The following is a 23,020-nucleotide window of genomic DNA, read 5'->3' as shown; positions in this document are numbered from 1 at the left end:
AATATATATATATAATCGCTTTATTAGGTGATAATGCTAGGCTAGCACTGTAAATGATGTACTGTTTATTTGTCAATACTTTGGATTGTGTTAGAACATTTTCACAAGAAAATAAAGAAGAAAGAAAGAAAGGAAAAAAAAGAGAAGGGGAGGGGGGGCGGGGAGTATATCAACTACAATTATATCAGTGATAATTGAACCTTTATTGCTGTGTGCTTCAAGTTCCAACCATGTAAGAACCCATGAATGCATATGAGCTGCACATGGATTTAGTTTGTTAATCTCTGCTTCGGTTAGGCATGTTCATAGCCCATCTTCCATTAGGTAATCCATGTCCATGGCACTGCTAGTTCAAGCTGCTTGTTTGCTGCTGCCCATTTGCCTTGATTTCCTGGATGTGCTAACTGCTGGATGTAGGAAAATAGGTCTTTAGTTGGTCCTTCTACTTATTTTTGGATGTCCTGTCTTTGGTGGGGCTGCTTGGCTGCTGCTATGGTTGGTTTGGCCTGCTGCTATGCATAAATAACTAGTTGAAACAACCAGTTTAAACAACTTGTTTAAAACAAAGACATAATAAGAAGGAAACTAACTGCCTTGGTAAGTTGTTATCAGTTTATCATATATTTATCTTTTCCCACCTTTTAAAAATAGCTCAAAGCAGTAATATAGTACTTAATATTTTTTTTAAATTGCAGTCAACTTTTCCTTTTTTGTTGTGACATGCCCAAGAACTCATTCTATGATATGACAAGAACAGTTCTGTTTCTTTTACAAAATCCAATCTTAATTCTTGCTTCATGATATCTACATTTGTGGAATTTGTATTCAGCTTCGATTCTGGAAAGGAAATTCTTTTTATTTTGTTCTTATTATAAATTCTGTTATTGATTTTTTTTTTTTAAAAAGGAAAATGAAAAAAGAAGATGATTGGAGAGAAGGAGAAAGGATAAGGCTGACATTATTTTATCTGAAAATATGGCTTTACAAAGAGCTAAATGGGAAAATAAAGTACTCATGTAACCATCCTAATTAGTTGGGTTGAAGTTTGGTTTGTTGAACCACTACATTAACGTAGTCCTGAATATGGATCTTGTGTGTGTAGTCCATTAAAAATTCTGGTTTTATTATAATACACTAATACACTAGACTAATATTTGGAAAGTTTTTGAACTATTCTTCATTTTTTCATTACCATTATTGACAAACAGCTGCTTCTACTGTTTGATGATTGTTTTGACTGTTTTGTTGATGTTACAATGTGAAAAGTTTATGTCAATAGATTAAATGGACAATCCTAGAATCCAGGAAAAGCATCAACTATCTGTAGTGTATTATGCTGCACTGTCATCTGTTTCTTAGTCCCCAACACAATTCGGATTCAACGAGATGAAGTCTATGTAAACTTACTAGGGATTAGTTTCATGGTTCCTTATTCACCATTCTACTCAATTTACAATCACTTTTGGCATTCATGATTACTAAGGCTTAACTAAAGGCTACACACCATATCTACCCATCACAGCTCCCTTTTCCCAGATTTTTGAAGCATCAGATTCTATACTATGACTATGTGGCAGTATGGTGTCTTATTCAATGTTATGTGACTATAACCACTATATTAAGGATGCAAATGGGGGTTATCTATATTTCAATACAATAGCTTGGCCTAGCATTTTATTTTAATTTATTTTTAAATTCGTACATCTTATGTTGGTGGCATATATTTGGTTAGTTATGTAATATCTTAATGGGAACACTGTATGGCATACTCATTTGACTGACTCTGGAAACATTTCATTAGATATTAATGTGTATTAATTGGGTGTTGTTTTATATAAAAATTTAGATCTATAGTTTTTTACTCAATAGTTATTAATTAATTATTTTTTCTCTCACAACTATCGATTTAATGAAAATTGGAATATTACACCCTTAAATTAGCATATCTTGCTTTAACTTCTCTGGACTGCGTATATAGTTGAGTAACGAGAAAATCAAACAGAGTACTAACTGCAGTAACAGGCCATAAGTACTAAATTATAGTCTCGGGCCATTCATTGGAATTGTCGCATGTGGCTATCAATTCTATTGGCATCGTTCATTTCTTATATGCATAGCTCCTTACGTACATTATTAAGTTCCTTTGCAGAATTTTATCACTTTTTGTTTACCGAGTAAAATGTGAGCCAAAATAGTTATTGTTTCCCAATGTATTATTTTTTCAATATCCCAATTTAGTTAATAGATGTGTCAATTCTGGTATTCGGGGCATATATATATTTTTCCAAGTACGTGTAGTTCAATCATAACATTTTGCATTTGGATATTTGAGTACTTAAATTGACTGCTTTAGAAACTCAATGTGGCATATTGTGGGTTTTCTTTCCGTGTCATGTTATCTGCTTTTTACTCTCAGCTCACTGCTTTATTGGTTAAATTTTCTCTGAATTATGTTATTTGTCTTCTTATTGATGGATATTTTGTTGTTGTTTATTTTTGGTTTTGAATACTTCTTCTGTTTACGCTAAATTGCTTTGGCTATTTTCTCATGCGAATTATGTGGTTGAAATTTATATAACTTTGTTGGACTTCAACTTTTTTTTTTTTAAATTAAAATATATATATATATATATATATATATATATATATCTAAAATTTGTCCTATTCACCTACCTTTGATTAATGCGGCATAGTCAGACATGGACAAGAGTTGGATTACACTAGGTAGCACAGTTGATGGAAGGATAAGTCGGGCATGTTATGATGGGGTAATATCATTTCTTTGTTTTGCAATGGCGGTTATCGATCGAGATGGTAAAATTTTGTGCCCTTGTCGAAAGTGTGTGAATGTTGTTCGTCATAATTTTCAAATTGTTCAAATTCATTTGCTGCAACATGGGATTATTTCAACTTACACTATCTGGCACGTGTATCGGGAATCCCGTGAATCAAATGAGGCTCATCATCATGATATACCCGTTAAGGGCAATGAGGTTTTGGGAGGTGTTGATGCCTTAGTAGAAGATCGAATAAGAGGGGAATCAACTAATACAACCCAGAAGGAGGAGGTTCGCACTTTTGATAAATTGTTGAATGATGCCAAACGTGAAGTGTACCCAGGTTGCACAAATTACACTTTGTTACAGTTTGTCATCGAGATACTTAATATGAAGGTAACAAACCATTGGAGTAATAAGTCAATTGACATGATGCTAGAGTTTTTAACAAAACTTTTACCGAAGGATAATTTGGTTCCAAAGTCATCTTATGAAGCTAAAAAAATACTACGTGAATTGGGTTTGTCATACGAGCTCATTGATGCTTGTGTAAACGACTGTGTGCTATTTTGGAAGGCGAATGCAACATTGGATAAATGTCCAAATTGTAATGCTTCTAGATACAAGACAAATCATGGTAGAGGTAAGAAGATCTCTCGTAAGGTCCTTCGATACTTCCCGTTAACACCGAGATTGAAAAGGTTGTACATGTCGAGAAAGAGAGCCGAGGATATGAAATGGTTCAATGAAAAACGTCTAGATGACGGTGTATTGAGGCATCCTGCAGATAGTGATGAGTGGAAGGAATTCGATTCACAACATCCTGAATTCGCCTTGGAGCCTCGGAATATGAGGCTAGGGTTGGCTACTGATGGGTTCAACCCTTTTGGAAATATGAATAACTCATATAGTTTGTGGCCTGTTGTACTCATTCCGTACAACTTGCCACCGTGGTTGGCTATGAAGGACCCATTTTTCATGCTGTCATTACTTATTCCTGGTGAATCACAACCAGGAATTGATATTGATGTCTACATGAGACCTTTGGTGGATGAATTGAATGAATTATGGAACAATGGTACATTAACCTATGATGCCTCAACTGGTGAGACTTTTTGCATGCGTGCAGCTTTGATGTGGACGATACATGATTGGCCCGCATTTGGTGACATGTCTGGATGGAGAACAAAGGGTCATTACTCTTGTTACACTTGCAATGACGAGCCGTATTTTGAATCTTTAAGAAATAAGACTGCGTACACTAACCATCGATGCTACTTGCCTGATGAGCACCCAAAAAGGCGAAAGAGTAGAGCATATAATGGCAAGCATGAAAAACGGAAGAGATCTTTGGTGATACTGATAGAAAAGATTGAAGAACAATTGGCCAGCGTGACGGGTGTCACATATGGAAAACATCCAAGCAATAGGAAAAGACCTCGTCAGAACCCAAATTGGACGAAGGTAAGCATCTTGTATGAGCTACCGTATTGGAAAAAAAAGAGGCTTCGACACAACATTGATGTCATGCACGTGGAGAAGAACTTTAGTGAAAATGTTGTTGGAACTATGTTGGGAATTGATGGGAAGAACAAGGATACAGATAAGGCACGAATGGATTTAGAAGATATGAATATAAGGAAAGAATTGTGGCTGACAAAAAATCCCGATGGATCATATGTCAAACCTCGAGCCAGCTTCTCACTAGCCCCTAAAGAGAGAGAGGGTTTCTTTGAATTCTTAAAATCAGTCAAGTATCCAGATGGGTACGCGGCAAACATTTCGAGATCAGTGAATGCAAAAAATGGTAGATTACCAGGATTGAAAAGCCACGACTGCCATGTACTTATACAATGAATTCTTCCTATTGGGATGCGTGGTTACGTAGATAAAGAGATCAGTACAGCACTTTTTGAGTTAGGGAGCTTTTTCCAAGATCTATGCTCAAGGACACTCAAACGAAGTGAAATGGAGAAATTAGAGGAACGCATAGTACTCATACTATGTAAGTTTGAAAAGATCTTTCCTCCAGCCTTCTTCGATGTGATGGTTCATTTGGCCATTCACTTGCCACGTGAGACTATTCTCGGAGGACCTGTGCAATATCGGTGGATGTACCCGATTGAAAGGTAATTTCTAAAATTGTAGTTTCAAATGAAAGGTGTAGATTATGTTGTGTGCCTAACCAATATCCTAATTGGTTATCTCTTCAAGGTTTCTCGGAGCTTTAAAAAAGTTCGTCAACAACCGAGCTCGACCAGAAGGTTCTATTGCAGAGGCTTACATTGTCAAGGAGTGCAGTACTTTTTGCTCAATGTATCTTGAAGGGATTGAAACCGTGCATAATCGAGATGCACGAAATGAAGATTATGGAGTCCGGCGTCAAGGTTTGACAATATTCACCGAAACTGCTCGTCCTATTGGCCAAATCAGAAAGCATGTTGAGATGTCACAGGAACTTCGTGATATTGCTCATTGGTTCTTATTATACAATAGCCTTGAGATAGAGAAGTATCTTCAGTATGTGTTTCTTATAATTATATATATTTTAACATTTTGCATGTTATTAGTCATTAATAATAGTAGTATTTCACTCATTAACCAAAACTATTTGAGTAGGGAACACAAGAATTTGTTACAAATTTCCACTGGACAAGATATAACTCAGATACAACAGAAGGAATTTCCGAAGTGGTTCAAAGAATATGTAAGTCATTTTTAATATTCACAATTGCCCAAACACTATTAGGCTTGTATAAAATACAAACATTACTAACATAATTCTAGTGTTGCACATTGCATGTGGATGTAGATAAATAGATTGAGAGTTGATGAAGCACCAGAAGCAACCGAAGAATTGTGGTCATTAGCGAATGGTCCTAATTTGCTGGTGAAAGAGTACTCGGGTTGTATAATCAATGGTGTACGATTCCATACGAAGGAATTAGACAATCGTCGTAAGAGTCAAAATAGTGGTGTGCTTACCAAAGGGGACTACAAGGGAGAGATGCACGAATTCTATGGTCACTTGTGCAATATTTGGGAATTTGAGTACATGTGTCAAAATAAAGTTGTTTTTTTTTCAATGTGAATGGTACAACACCGGTAACACTGGTAGAAGTAGAACAGTACGAGCTGACACATATTGCACAAGCATCGATGTCACAAGCCGATGGTATCAATCTGACCCTTTTATCTTGCCTAGTCAAGCTAAACTAGTGTTCTACCTAAATGACACCAAATGGGGGCAACCTTGGCAAGTCGTGCAACAGGTCCAACATAGGGGCGTGTTTGATGTACCAGAGGTTGGTAATGGAGAACCACCGGATCAACCAGAATTTAATGATGCATTCCAACAAGAAAACATTAACTCAGTTGTCCCGATCAAAATTGAAGATATTATTCGATTTCATAGGGATGATATTGAAGCTGAGGTTATTCCGAATAAAACAAAGAGAGATGGTAGAGATGACGAAGAAGATGAAGAACTTGGCATACTTGATGATGATATGGATCCTGATATGGAACTTGATATGGACTATGATATTTAGTTTTTGTTTTTTTATAGGTTTCTATATGGACATATGGTTTTAATGCATTACATAGTTATGCCATATTTTGTTGTGTCTCTTCAAGTAAATATTCTGCTTTATATTTTATGTTTTATATCAATTTATGCTTTTTAGTTATCAAAATGGCCAAAGGGGAGAAACAATGGCTCAAACCAGGTTTTCTAGCAAAACAAAAGCGAACACAGTACGAAATGGAAAGAAATAAGACAATCAAGAAGAATAAAAAGAAAATGGATGCTCTACAATTGAACCGTTTAGCAGCTTCTTTGATGGGTTCTACTCAGCCCAATCGTGTTAATCAGAAGAGAAAGAACATTAGGGTTGAGGTAGATGATGACGACTACATACCGTCAGATCATGAAGATGACACTGATGATGCTGAGTCCTTTGAAAGTGTTGACGATGAGGTACTATATGTATGGCCATTCCTTTTTGTTATCATGTCTCATAGCTATATATTTGTTAATGATGCTTTGTTAATACCATCTTTATATTTCCATATACTTTTTTGGGTGAATAAGTCATAAAATAAAACTAGAAAATATACATCCTACATACAACCTCCATAACATCAACTTCAGTGTTCAAACTAGGAATATAGAAACCAATCCAACAAAGTAACCTCACATCAGTAGGCCCTCAACAACAAATTCCCTAACAAGGCACCAGCACAGATAGAAACCTGCAAAAGCAACCAGTTAGGGAAAATATTGGTACTACATGTTGCATCGTTTTTCCATGTTTCAAAGAATGAATAATACAGATTTTGCAAAGACTTGAACCCTAGATCAATGCTCTTCCATAATTATTGATAAGTCATATTTTCAACAGTGGCCTTGATGAGTTTCCATATACATATCTTTACTTATCCATTTTTATGTATTTATTGTTTATGCTTTTGTATTATGTTTTTTAGGGCTTACCAATGCCACCCAAACGATTGGCGCAGTCATCTCCTCAACCTTCGCACGAGGCAATTGTTGTTCCGAATGGGGATTTACATGACAATGTGGAGACCCAACACTCACAACCACTTGATGGCGATATAGAGGCACCGAGGGAGGCAGCCCCCCAATCTAGTGTCGGTAAGATGCTGAATTTTACTATTAAAATGAAATCCTCTGTTTTAATATAATTCTATGTTGCAAAAGAGCAGACTCTAATGAATGTTCTACACCTTGAGTGCCTTTCAGTTAAAGAAAACTTGAGTACCTTACTGAAAACTGAGTTTTGCTCTAATAAATTGCAGAGAAAGTTTTCAATAAAAAAGTTTTACTGACCTTGAGTGCCTAACAGTTAAAGCATGCTCTGTTCTCTGAAAACTTTCTTGGTGTAAAATTCCTTTATTACAGAATTTTTTTTTCTGAAATTGAACTTTAAGATGCTGGACTAATGGATTGCATTGTGATAGACTAATAGATAGTTATTGATGATGGATTGTGCTGGATTGGTGCTGGACTAATGGATTGTGTTGTCACTAGTAGAAAGCACAAACAACACATACAATAGATTTATACAACCTACACATTTTTTTTATTCCAGTCCTGGACCTGTGTTGGTATTGTTTTGGGTCTGTTTTGGTCAGACAAGATATATCTGTGATGTTGTGGTCTTCCAATATATCTGTGTTGTTTTGGTCTTGCAATATCTGTTGCCATATATCTGTGTTGTTTTAGGTCTATTTTGGTCTTGTTATTAATAACAAAACAAATGCAACAATACTATTACTAATCTAAACCATCAATTCAAGTCAAATATCCATCCATATCTGTTGCAATATATATATGTTCTGTTTTGGTCTTGCAATCTGTGTTGGTCTTGTTATCAATAACAAAACAAATGCAGCAGCACTACTACTAATCTAAACCATCCATTCAAGTCAAACATCCATCCATATCTATTGCAATATATCTGTTCTGTTTTGGTCTTGCAATCTATTTTGGTTTTGATATCAATAACAAAACAAATGCATCCATCCATTCAAGTCAAACATCCATCCATTGTGTACAAACCAAACCATCCATTGTTTACAAACCAAAGTGAAATCAGTCTGTCAGCAAAGGTGATGTATTAGGCGAAATCAAGTTCATTATGCACTGTGTTACTGTAATGATGTATGCTTAAACCAGTGATCATTAGGTGTTCTCTGTGTAAACTGTGTTATCATTGCAGTAACACAGTTTACACAAAGTATCCTGGTTTAGCACCTAACTTAGTGTGTAATGAACTTGATTTCACCTAATACATCACCTTTATGCCATTACAGTAACACAGTTTACACAGAGAACACAGTTTACTTTAGCAATTTACTTTGAAGTAGTTACAGTAACATTAGATAAGGGTGTGCCATTGACTTTGATATAACAGAAAACACAGTTTACTTTACCATTTTTAATGGCTTCAAATTATTCTCTTCATCAATTGAACCTCTATACACAATATTGCTTGTTTTGTGACATATGATTTCATTTCGGAACCATCATTGGCATTTAGATACCCATTAAGTCAAGCGTGTTTTGAGTACTTTCCCTTGTTGTCAGACTGAAGAGCTTTTAATCCACACAGCTTAATCTCTAGTTTTGCTTGCTTTTTCTCTCTTGAGGGTTGTGCAAATGTATTTTGTATTGTTATGGCTAGTCTATTGAGTGTTCACAGCCTTTGTTTCCTCATGTGGCGAATGAACATTCCTATGTGGTTTATTTTAGGATGATTCTCTTTGTAGTTTATTTAGTTTAGTTTTTTTGTTCGGTTTTTTTTCTCTTGTATAGCTCTAGTTTTTTTGTTTGGTATTGTAAGGCCGGGGAATACCCCTTGTATATCTCTATATGTTATCATATTATTTTATGACTTATTCAACAACAACAAAATAAAGTTGCTTATATTGCATTTAGGATTTCACTTTAATTAATTACTAACCAGTCAATGTAATGTCTTTACAATAGTGCGTAGTAGACACCCTCGTGGCTTGACACGCGGGTTTAAGGTTCAAGCAATGGTTGAGAAAGATGGAAAGCTCAAAGTTCCCATACCACAGGAGTATCTTGCGCCAGTGGGGGATCATGCCTCTAAATTAGTCTCCAAAATTGGTGTTGAGGTCCGAACACACTTGCCAGACTTTAGCATTCGCAGGTGGAAACATGTCAACGAAGAAGTTACGGCACCTATGTTTCAGCGTCTAACGGTAAAATTTTTACATAATTGATTGAATTATTGTAATATAATTAATTATGACTTACAAGATTTGTGGCTATTGCTAGGATCAATTTGACATGGAAGGTGAATCCACTAATGTTAGGAAAGCGGTGGCAACAAAGTATGGACGGAGCTTGAGCAGCCACACCTACAGACTACGAAAAAAATACCTGAACCTTAAAAGTGCTAAGGGAGATTAGTATGCTAGAAGCCACCCACCGCCTGAATGTGACCTCGAGAAATGAAAAAACTTGATTGACAAGAAGTGGAATGATACCAATTGGCTGGTAAACTTTTCTTATGTTTATTTATTGTTGACAATTACCTTGTCTTCCTAATATATATATTTTTCTATTGGAACTTGTCCTTGTAGAAGCAATCAAATGCTAACATTCACAATAGAAATCAATTGAAGACGAAGCATAGGTGTGGGTCAAAATCTCTCCCAGTTAGGGTACACGAGGCGGTGGGTCTTCTTTAATTTTTTTTCCATTTTTTTTTTAATTTTAATAAAGATGATTCTACTACCATCGTTCTTATTTCACTTACTATTGGAACAAAAAAAAATCAGACAATTGCAAATGGGGGCCAACTGCCAGAGTTGCCATGTGTTTACAAATCTACACACTTTAATGATGTCACAAAGCAGTGTATTTCTCCAGAGTGCGAAAAGAATTATGTATGTATATTTACCTTTTGTATTAGGATGATTGCAATTACAATTGTATCTTTATTCATTTTTCTATTTTTTTTTTTTAAATGACAGGAGAATATGATAAAGATCCAAGCTGAACATTGCTCCGAACCTGGTACGGTTCCAATTACTCCGGAGGAGCTATCTGTGAAGGTGCTGAAGCCAAGGTCGGGATATGTTAAAGGACTCGGGTTGAGGCGTTCCTTCTCTGTAAGGACTACCACTGCTTCGACTGACAGTGACTATGTGAGGCGTCTAGAGATGGAAATACAAGAGCAAAATGAGGAAATTCAGTCACAAAAAGAGGAAATTCAGTCACAAAAAGAGGAAATTCAGTCACAATCAGTCACATAAAGAGGAAATTACAGCACAGAAACATGAAATTCAAGTACAAAGAGAGGAAATTCAAGCACAAAATAAAGAGATAGGGAAGATGAATGGGTCGATTAACGAGCATTTTGAGATCACATCAAGCATCATGGAGTTTCTTAAGAAGCAAGGTTTCAAAGGACAATTTAGAGAAGGAGGTATCCCATGAACTCGTACATCTCTTTTTTGGTAAGTCTCGCTCGTTTTATCATTTTATTTTCCTCATGAACTCGTACATCTCTTTTTTGCTTTTTTGAACACCATGAAACATCACTTGAACTCATTGAAAACATGTAACTAGATGTACTCTTTCTGTCTTCAATATCTTCGGCATAGTTGCTATCCGTAAACGCCAACAACTGACCATCTCCTCCTTTCTTATAATGAATTCCATAGTTCACAGTCCCTTTTAAGTATCAAAGTGCTCTCTTAGCTGCCTGTAGATGAATTTCCATTGGTTTTGCCATATATGTACTTATGAGACAAGTAACAAATATCATGTCCGGTCCCGTGGCGGTGAGATACATTAAACTACCCACCAGCTGCTTGTAATACGTCTCATCAACTAAGTCTCCATTTCCGTCTGCTTATTTTGAAACCTGGAACTATGTTTTTCCCCAAAAGTCACCTTGCAATCTATTTTCCCCAAAAGGTATGTTCAAATGTTTTATTTATATACATATATTTTATTTCAAAAAACAAGAAAATCATTAAGTTCATAGGATAACAAATATCTTCATCTAGGATACATCTATCTCTTGGTTTTGTGTCCCGAGATTTTAGTTGATTTGCTCTTATTCAACATCCCCTGGCAAAAAGCTAAAGTTTTCTTATGTCAAGTAGCAAGAGGAATAAATTATGTTTATAACCAAACTGCCCTTATAGTTTCTATGCAAAGTTAATATTTCTATAGCTGTTGAACAATGCGAATTGCAATGCACAGGATAGTATCGAAGAAAGTAACTTTTAAAGATGAAAATGTTTACAGATCTTTAGCACTTTAAAAATTGCAATTTTATGAAAAAAAAATTTAGTCATTGTTACAACATTATGTTAATAGCATCATAATTCAGAGCAGTATAAAATGTTTACTCAATCATTGGAACTCTTGATAGGATAAGTAATTTAAAAGTAAATTATGGGATTTCCAGAATTAAGATTAATGCTAATCCTATTGTCAGTGCCATTTCAGATGTAGAAAAACTGAAGTCAATTCTAAAAGGTTGGCAAGTAGGCCCTAATTCGCGCGGGGGGGGGGGGTTTGTTGGTGTTGCTTCCTATTGCTTCCATCTTGGTGACCAGAAAGTTTTCATTACAAAAAAACCATCTTCTAATGCTAGTTTTTTAGGTAAATGAGATGGTAACGGGTGGGGACTGGAACATGATTAAGCTTGTAAACACGTAGACTAGTGTTTGCTGTCAATCCCAACCCAGCTCTACTTGACTAAGATATCTCCTTTACCAACCCTAAAATTGTATTCAAACTCAACATAACCTCATCATAATTAATTGATGAGTTTTTTAACACGTTCTGGACTCCTTTCAGGACAGATTTGAATATCCTCAAGGCAGCATTACATGCCAAACTGTTGATTTCCTTGGGAACAGTCACCATTGATCCTTGACCTTGACTGATGAGAACACGAATCATCTTTATGCAAAAGTCCAAACGATTCAGATCCCATGACAACCATTTAATGGGATAATGCTTCCATGAGCATTTAACAAATACTGCAGGTCCAGTAGTAGGGGTTTTAGCTGATGGTTCATAATTTACTTGCTTATTTAAGTCATCATCCAAATCGCTACTTCTTATCAAAATAAAATCATCAAGCAGATCTAGGCAGATATTCCATAACCAGATGCTCTTACTGTCGGGTCCAACCCGGAACACTGCATCAAAGATAGGCTCACAAACAGTTTTTGCCATCGAAGGGCAGTTGACAGAGGTATCAAGTTTGTGCAGCAAATAACACCACATGTTTAGGCAGGGTGATATAATACGTTTACTTGTCACGAAACCTATTATAGGAGTCATTATGAGTTTTACACTCTTAGAAAATCCTTCTCCTTCTCTTCCACTATTATTCCCTCTTGCCAATTTGTTTGTATTTTACACTAGATTGGGTTAGTAAAGATTTTCGGCTCATAAATTAAGATTGAGAAGCAAAACATAAATTGAACTCAGCTGGGACCGAGTTGAATAATGTGATAAGTAATCCTTTCTTTGGTGCTGCTGGAGTCTGCTGGTGTGTGTTGCTACTGGTTTTTGCGCTGCTGGTGTTGCTACTGGTTTTGTGCAGTTACTGCTGCATGTTAAACCTGCTGGAGTCTGCTGGTGCAGCTGTTTCTTGTGCAGCTACTGGCTCCTTTAGTGTATGTTGTTAAACCTGATGAGTGGTTGGTGCTTGATGTATTTTTGGTAAGAACTTTAATATACACGTATTGTTGACAAGATGATGCACCTACAGACATATTATGGCATGTTTGCTTCTAATACATCCCCTCATTCACAATGCTTTTAATTGTGACATGAAAAATAGAGGGAGCCTGTTCCACATTTTGAATCAGTTGTGGCTATAGTGCTTAATGTACTTTGTCCAATTATAGGTAGTATTGGAGCAATTTCAAGGTCTAGGAGTACGAATTCAATTAGCTTGCAGTTTTCTATCATTTATAGGAGTGGTATTCAAGTGCATATTTGTTAAGTCATATTGGGCATTGCAGTGATTTCATATGATCTGAGGCAACTACGCTAAATTAGATTGGGGTTCAAAATCATTTTGTGAAACATAAAGGACACTTGTATATTTGTGTATGTGCAAAATACTACCATGTTTTTCTTTTTTATTTGTTCTCTATTACAAACATCATGTCCGGTCTCGTGGCAGTGAGATACATTAAACTACCCACCAGCTGCTTGTAATACATCTCATCAACTAAGTCTCTCCATTTCCGTGTTGTTTTATCAAGAAGGATCACATCAACTTTTTGAAGTTTTGAATTGTTATATGCATTTCTACCCAAATTGGTTTATTAAATTAAATTATTTATATATGAGTTTAGATGTAATTGATAATATATTAATGTTTGCCTTATTTATTTTTTTTGCAGATTGGTTTTGATGACGTTCGGAAGCACACTTGCAAATGAAGATCAACTGTTGAATTTTTTTTCTTAAACTGATGCTTAGTTGTAGTTTCAAATCAAGATTGAGTGTTGATTTTTTTTTTTTTGTGGACTCCACGTTAGTTCATTTTGGGATTTTCTTTGATGGTTTTTTTGTGATACTTAATGGATTATTATTAAAGTTGTTTGATGGATATATTTTGATTTATAATATAAATTGTTTAGTGAATTTTTTTGTGGAGTGATGTATAATAGTTAGTGGATTTCTTAGTACAATTAAAAGGCTATTGGGATATGAGCAGGGATATTTGTGAAATTATAATTTAAATTGAATATAAAATATGGAACAAGTTTAGTGACGAATTTGTTTCGTCATTTGTATTTGTTATTATGACAAAGTGATTATTCGTCACTAATAAACTTTTTTTGTGACAAAATTTACTGCAGTTTATATATGAAAATTTTTATTTATTTTGTTGTTTGGTGACTAAAAATTTCGTCACGTATATATATATTTGTGACGAAATATATTTCGTCATCACCCATGTATGACTTTTGAAGACGAAAAATTTCGTCACCTTTACATCTAATTGTGACGAAATTATTTCCTCATCAATAATCAACATGCGTGACAAATTTATTCGTCAACTAAAGTTATAAATATGGTACTGAATAACTATTTGGTGACGAAAATAAGAATTTTTGGCGACAAAATGTTATTTTTTTGGTGACAAAAAATTAAGACTTTTGAAGATGAAAAATTTTGTCATCTTTACATCTTATTGTGACGAAATTATTTCCTCATTAATGATCAACATGCGTGACAAATTTATTCGTCAACTAAAGTTATAAATATGGTACTGAATACCTATTTAGTGACGAAAATGAGAATTTTTTGCGACAAAATGTTCTTTTATTGGTGACAAAAAATTTCGTCGCTGAAGTAATTTCATTGATGACGAAATTATTTTTCGTCACGTTGGTTTTTAGTGACAAACATTCAATGACGAAACCGGTGACGAAAATATTTCGTCACAAATATCTATAGTGACGAAATTAACTCTTTGAAGACAAAAAAAATTCGTCATTCAAGACCCAACTTGTTGTAGTGCTCAATGAAAACATCAAAGAAAACTAGCAAAAAATCCCTAGATATAAACCTTAGAACCCAAAAAGAAGATCTGGAGGAGTTAGACCAAGTTTTGGAGGAGTTAGACCAAGTTTTGGGAGAAAACCAACTACTTATAGAAATCCAAAGTAATCCTAGTTTTGGAAGAAAACCAATTCCTTATAGAAATCCAAAGTAATCATTGTTTTGGAAGAAAACCAATTCCTTATAGAATCTGTGTTCGCGCGGTCTGCTCGAGCATAGGAATTCCCGCTCGAGTGGAGGCTTCAAAATTGTGTGATTCATATAGGCTTCACGCTCGAGCGGAAGTTTCCACGCTCGAGCGTCGAATCACACCATCCAGTACTTTTTTAGGCGAAGCAGAGATGCTGTGAGCTTGTAATCCCCGCTCGAGCGTCACTTTCCCCGCTCGAGCGGGACGACCAAAATTGGAAAATCTAGAAACTAGATCCTGTTACAACCTCGGTTTTGATCCATGGAAATTGACAAAGGCACGATTTGGGTTGGATTCGCATCTAATAAACTCATAGTCTCACTGAAATAAAAGGTGCGAAAACAAATACAACTGAAAGGAGTTTTGTCAAACGGAGTTGCCAAGAATAAAACCTAACACATTTTATTTGGATATAGATTGTATAGATTTTTTTATAGATTCTATAATTTTTTTACAAAGAATTTGGATATAGATTGTATAGATTTTATTTGGATATACATTGTATAGATTTATTTATTTATATATAGATTTTTTTACAAAGAATCTGGATTGTATACATTTTTTATATGTATTATCTTTGTGAGTATATTTTTATTTAGTTGGGTAATGATTTCAGTTTCCGTTTGAAATTTCAGGATTTTATCTTTGTCAGTTTCCGCGATACCTCTTTTTATTTTTATTTTTATTTGTGTTTGTGTTTGGCTAGGCAAAAAACAAGGTAGATGCAGTTTATGAGTATGTAAATGGTAGAAATGGCTCATTTTCTCTAGAGAAAGGGTTTCAATATGAGGTTGGTACTTCCTCTGGTGCAAATATTGTTCCGGAAGTAATTGGACAGCACAACTCTGTGTCAGAATATAGTTATAGTTCTGTTAATGGACACTGTCCTTCTGCACTGGATCTTTCACAGGCAGGTTGTTCTAATGACCAGAATGATGTTACAAGTTCAGTAGAGAAGTTGTGCGCGCTGATAATCTCATTCCCATCAAAGAGACCAACTGGCAGATGATGAGTACGTACCCACATTTTCTCAAATGTGCTTTTATCTAATAAATTAGAATTATTTGCTTTTATCCAATCACGGGCATACACTACTCTATCTAACCTTTTGAAATTGATGTTGTGTGTTAGAAAATGGACAAAGACTGTTCTATATGAACTGAACAAAGAGGGTTTTATTCCCTTTGTTCCAGATTTCTTTGATCCCTCTTCCTCTCCCTCGGCTACCACCGATAGCAACTCTCCACTGCTGCGTCGCCTCCACCGCTACATCGCTTCCATCAGCTTGCTGTGTTTTTTATTTTGAAAAAATTTGAAAGAGGATTACTCAAAAAAAAAAAAAACCCTTATTTTTCAGCTATCAAACAGAGGGTTTGGAAATCTGTGCAGATAGGGTGCTTCTTTTGGGAATTTAATTGTAGTAGAGCTGAGGTTTGAAGAGTAATGTGATTTGTTGTTGTGCTTATGTTATTATATGAACCAGAATCACGCAGATGTAAAGATGGCTTTCTTCTGTATTTGTAATTGTTTTTTCTTGCTTTGTTAATTGCAAGTGAAAACTTCATTTTAAGAAAACCAGTTCGAACCCCCTTTTTTTTATTAAATTTCCCCTAATTTCATGTAGTTTTGTTGTTTCTTATTTGTGGCAGGCATTCTATTTGAGTTTTTGTTTATGATAGGCATGCTGTAAAAGAGATAGAAGAAAGTCCCTCATCAACAGTTTGGGGTGGGAAAATAACTGGAATCAAGTTTGGTTTGGATTTGTGTGTGTTTGGATTTGTTAAAATAATCAATTGGTTTTGAATTGGACATGGGGGGTTTGCTTTTGGTTCGAAAATGTTGGAAGATTTGGCATTTGTTTTCAGAAATCTCACCAAAGGTCTTTACGATATTTAATAAGGCCATGATTTTTGCTGTGGATTGATTTTTTAATTTTTAACTTTTTTGGTTATTTTGGTCTGTGCTAAAAGCGTCTTTTGGTACTCCACGGGGCATGGATGTTTGGGAATTTTGGTTTGGGGGATGTTTGGGTTTGTGTTTTCTTAACCTTAATCCATATATTGAATGGAATCACACTTGATATACATCAATTTGGTTTGTGTTTCTAAGATTTTGGTTTCTATTTGTTTTTCTAAGATTTGTTTTTTAAAACATTCAAACTACTAAGAAAGAGAGGAGAGAATCAAAAAGAGAGAGAATGGGTGTTGATTTCCTATGAGAGGAGAGAATGAGAAAGACCTTTCTGGAGAGATTAGAGAGAGAAAGTGGAGAAGATGGAGAGAGAGAGAGAGAATGAGTGGGAGACAGTACAGAGAGGTTGGGGGTCACCTGAGCATAACATCACACAAAAAAAAGTGGGATAAATTTTTTTTTTTTAAAATCCACTCTTTCAAAAATATTTGTAGAAAATGTTGGGTTTTTTTTTTTGGATAAATAACTCAAAATTTGAATGGAGTTCTGTTAAAAAAAATGGTGAATTTAAATTTGTATGAAAATTGAGTTTATGGGTTATGTTTATGTAGAAAATGTTTTTGTGTGTGTGTGTAGATAAATATAAACTCAAAATTTAAATTAAGTTTAAATTGGGTTATGTTAAAAAAATGATCATAATAGTGAATTTTGAGAAATACAGAAGAAATAATGGGAGTCGTGTGATTTGTGAAAAAACTGAAAAGAACAGTTTTTTTATTAATAGAATTTTGACTTCAAATTCTATTAATAAATTATATTTTTCAATTTTTATTGGGCTGTATTTATGTTTGGGTACTTTTACAAAATTCATTTCAAAGTCAATAAATTTAATAAATTACATTTTAAATCAATACTTTTAAATTTAATTATATTTTAATCTTATAATTAATTTAGACACGGATATACACTAGGTGATGCATTACTTTTATGAGTGATACATTTTTAAACCTCCAAACCAACCCTGGGGACTTGCCTGGTTAGAATCTATTGGGAAATCACAATACTGTATTTATTATTATTTTTATTTTTAGAATCTCAATTTATTTAGCTTTTATTATTTGTTGGATAAACTACTAAATTTAAATTCTTGAACAACATAATAATTGTTTATTTGGTAGTTTTATATATATCAATGGGTACAACCAGCAGAATAATTATTTGTTTGCCGACGATGGGAGTAGTTCAGTGCTTCTCTGTGAGCTGCATCACTGGAGTTTTGGATTATTTCGTTGTTATTTTATTCGAGTTTTATAAAGTGTATGATACAAGTAAAATTATTACAATTTTTTAAAAAAGAATAGTATTTCTTTATATTTTTTCAATATTTTTGTCAAAAAATATTACAGACTTCATAAATTTTAATATGATACGTATGAATTACAACTGCATTTTGATTACAATATTATTTACACCGTGCCTTTAGACATGGACATACGTTAGTACATAAATATAATAAACGGGCGACAACAAAGATTTTCAAAAACTAATGACACGCACCTTTGTTTACTAGGTCACAAACGTTATTAGAAAACAAAGAAAATAAAAATCTACTTAAATCTATAAAAATATTTTGAGATATGTTAAAAATTTAAATTGAAGTCTGGTTTGACAAAAAAAATTTAGAAATTTTATTTATTTCTCTTTAGTGAGTTCATTTTTTTTTAAATTTAAAAAGAAAATTTCCCTTTTCATCCTATTAGACCAGTCACTAAAAGACCTAGGAAATTTTAAAAAATAAATAATTTAAAATGTTAGAAGTATGTCCGTTTATTATTGGGGTGTATTAGAAGTTTAATGCCCTTTCTCCATTATTTATTTTAAAAATGTTAGAAGTATTGATTTTTTTTCAATTATGTCCGTTCTTTAAAGATTTAATACGTAATTTAAAAAAATAAATAAATTTCTTTGACAAATTAAAAATTGATAAAATTTTCTACCAGTGATAGTGGCTCCGAAGTTGCTTCTAGAAACATTTTAGTAAACGGTCAAAAGAAAAATAAAAAGAATACAAAAATTGGTTGGCATCTCAACAAAAGTTTAGGAAAAATAAGTTCAGAAATGAATAATATGTGCGGTGATTTTATTACAGAAAGGACTATCTTCACAAGTTAAGTTGCTGTATATCCAAAGTGTAATTTGGACTTATTTATATGTACTTTTAATAATGATATTTGTAAATTATTTTTTACAAATTGTTTTAATATATATATATATATATACACTAGCGTATGTCCGTGCCTGAAGGCATGGTGTAAATAATGATGAATAGCTATCATTGGTGCAATTTCCCCTTTACTGAATTACTAAAATTCTGTGGCACTACCTTCGTTTACAACAATTAATTTCTTCATTAATCCATCATGCAGATCTATAAATAATGGATTAAAAATAGTGCATGCATTAAGCACTCAATACAATAAGGCAAATTTTTTGGAAAAGAGTTGCAGATCTAACATAAATCTATATAATAAACAACGGGTCTGAAACAGTACCTGCAGAGGGCACTTAGCAAAAGAAGCCAAAAATGTTTTTCGAGTTTCAAAATTATACTGCAAGATAAAGCTCAAACCAGTCATGCACTTTAATGCAACAATCAAACAACATAAAATTTAATCATCAAGCCTAATTCATACTGTTTATTCTAATCTATCAACTGGGGATTGGATTATATATATAAAGCTTAAACAGTCAAATGGGAGGTCAGACAAAACAACCCTTGTTCACCTTTCCTTTCTTAAATATTAGGAAGAAACTTCAATTGGTTGGAGCCCATGTGTGCCAACAGGAGGAGAAGTAAAAACTTACTTGATTCAGTACATGTGAAAAAAGGGCATAATCAACAAACGCAATGTGCAATCAAGTGCCCTATAAGTTTTCATAATCAACAATGGAGAAAGGGCACTAAACTTGAAAGAACAATAGACAGGTAATATAATCCTAGTAAGTTGTAGGGCATTAAACTTGAAAGAACAATGGAAGTTTGGGTTTTAACATAAATAATAAAAGCATGCCTAATATTTGCAACATGAAGGATGTCAAAAGTAGAGAACAACAAAATTCCTCAAGTAAATGCAATAGTAAAAACACAATTAAAATTGTTAATCACTTGAAGATACAAAGCAAGCAAGAGATCATTGGTGGAATAGCTAGCATTAGACAAATGATGAAAAGCAGCCAATTCCTAAAAACTACCTATGCAAACAGATTGGTTTTATCTGCATGGGCTTTTTCAGACCCAGCACACAGATTGCAAAGAAATTTTACTGAACAACACTATTATAGTGAGCAAGAAATTGGGTACCGATATTACCAGATGATATGTTACTATCACCACAACCATACCACACTGCAAGTAGATGTTGCAACTTGAAAGTGCAACCATACTACACTTCAAATGAGGGCACTTCGAAAGATTGTTCACTAAATAATTTGACCATTTCTATAATGGAAGCGCGATAGGATATGAGTTCCTTTTTCGGTGTGCATCAATTACTTAGCAATTTCCTGGAATTTTGTTATCTTGTATGTTATCTCATGAAAAGTGGATGAAGATTTACATTTATTAATTTGGAACTATTTATTAGTTTGGTTGAAACTAATTCTTTTCTATTATACTAAAATTGCTGTAAGTTAGAGGATGATTAGTCAGTTGCAAATTCCTTCATGGCAAAACATGGGGTAGCACCATGCATTAATAGAGAGAGAAGACCAGCTGACCTAATAATAAATAAACCATTAAGTGGCAACAGTAACTGGACATGAAAATGACCTTAAAAAAAAGAAAAAACTGTTAAAAATGACTTCTTGACCTCCACCTTCTCTTGAATATTCTCTTTTAACTTATTAACCAAATTTCTTTGTTCCCGAACCAAACAAAATATTGCAAATGAAAGAGAGGAAAAAGGTAAGTGTGTGATTTTTGATTAGCAAGCCAGAAAAATTAGATACAGAGACACAATTAGCACTTTTAAAGGGTTTTGACACATGTATACAACTAACCAATGATGAGCTTGGAATGCGTACTATGCATTCACAAACACTAGAATGTAGCCCACACATTAGTAGAGAGAGAAGACCAGCTGACCTAATAATAAATAAACTATTAAGTGGCAACAGTAACAGGACATGGAAATGAACTAAAAAAAACAACAAAAGCTGTTGGAAATGACTTCTTGATCTCCACCTTCTCTTCAATATTTTCTTTTAATTTATGAACCAAATTTCTTTGTTGCCGAACCAAAAAAAATATTGAAAATGAAAGAGATAAAAAAGGTAAGTGTGTACCTAAAATTGCTGTAAACTGCAACCTATTTCTTTTGGCATGAATAAACTGCAACCTATTTTGTCTAAACACTGCAATTTTTTTCACAATTAATTGGCTTTGAAGTATGTGCCTATACATAATCACCACATTTAATCAGTTTGCAACATTGAGTGCATGTTTTGTCATGAAGAAATCTGCAACTGACTAATCATCCTCTAATTTACAGCAATTTTAGTATAATAGAAAAGAATTAGTTTCAACCAAACTAATAAAATTGTTGAAAATGACTTCTTGACCTCCACCTTCTCTTGAATATTCTCTTTTAATTTATTAACCAAATTTCTTTGTTGCCAACCCAAAAAAATAAATAAATAAAAAAAATATATTGAAAATGAAAGAGAGAAAAAAAACGTAAAGTGTGCGCAGAATACCTCAAACTCTTAGCCTAACAATCGATTAAGGATTTTTTTTGGGTAAAAGAGATTACCCAGAAGCACCACATAAATCAAACCCAGCAATATAAAATGAAAAGAAATCATTTACCCCAATCAATCAGATACAGAGATATAAATCAAACCCAACAATATAAAATGAAAAGAAATCAGATACAAAGATACAAACCAGTTCACAGAAGATGTTTGATTAGCAAGCCAAAAAATTAGATGTATAGACACAAATAATATGCAAAAAACTGGTAGCAATATAAAATAAGAAGAAATCACTTACCTTAATCAATCAGATAGAAAGATAAAAAAATTAGATGTATAGACACAAATAATATGCAAAAAATTGATTGCCTGACAAAAGCAGTTTGTGTACAATCAAAGCCATTTTAAATGTAGTTAAACAATCAAACCCAAATAAACAGTTTATAAACCCAGATAAGGAAGATAAAAAATGCTAGGGAAACAGAGAGAGAAGGGGAGCGAGTGAAGAGAGAGGGTAGGAAAGAAGGATAGAGAGGAAGAGATAGCAGAAACCAGCCGAGACTAGAGAGTAGCGTCGGGAGCGAGTGTAGACGTCCCCGAACGCCCCGGGAGGAACGAGCTCCCGTTCTGTTCATTTTGGGGTCACTACAGCTCAGGACTCTCAAATTTGTCACGGTTCTAAGTCTGAACCAAAGAGTCCAAATCCGGCAAATCGTTTTGAGAAAAACAGATTTTTTTGAAAGAAGTGGCAAACATGGACTGCTTTGCCAGATACAGAGTCGCCACCTAAATATTTTATTTTGGGAAATTTAGGAAACCCTGACTCGGTGCCAAAAGGCCACGTGTCCGTCATCACCAAAGTTGCCTCGGCTCGGGAACTTGGGTACGATTGGGGAAGGTCACTTCGTGAGCACCCCCGCTCGCCCGATCAAAGATCGGCCTCTACTAACCATGATATCAATTTTTGAAAACTTTGTGTGTCCTTATTCCGGTTATTAGCCTAGGTTACTATGTGATGCACACAGCATATAAGTATAGACTGAGTTGCCTGAATTGGAACAAAACATTTCATGTTTGTTTATTTGAAAGTGGTTTGATGGTGCTACCCGCAAGTAGGCTAAGACGTGGATTTGCCACCCTCGGGTGGGCTTAGAAAACATGATTTTGCCACTATCTAGTGGGCTTAAAACACACATTTGATGAATTATTCCAATTCAAATAACCCAACCTTCACCCACAGGCATTCAGACAGTTATATCACATTAGCAATTAGCCTCATGG

General features: G+C 34.3%; 1 protein-coding gene across 1 annotated transcript; it reads left to right on the top strand.

The window, feature by feature from the left end:
- The first annotated feature begins 2,699 nt into the window (after positions 1-2,699).
- On the top strand, positions 2,700-4,634 carry LOC145805328 (uncharacterized). Its single transcript, XM_082900443.1, has one exon. It carries the CDS (start codon positions 2,700-2,702, stop codon positions 4,632-4,634), a length of 1,935 nt encoding a protein of 644 aa, XP_082756569.1.
- Positions 4,635-23,020: the final 18,386 nt, after the last annotated feature.

The sequence above is a fragment of the Camellia sinensis genome, chromosome 13, assembly GCF_055761805.1.
Source record: "Camellia sinensis isolate YWXY chromosome 13, ASM5576180v1, whole genome shotgun sequence".
Lineage (NCBI taxonomy): Eukaryota > Viridiplantae > Streptophyta > Magnoliopsida > Ericales > Theaceae > Camellia > Camellia sinensis.
Note: the sequence above shows the minus strand (reverse complement) of the source record. Positions and strands in the feature narration are given on the sequence as shown.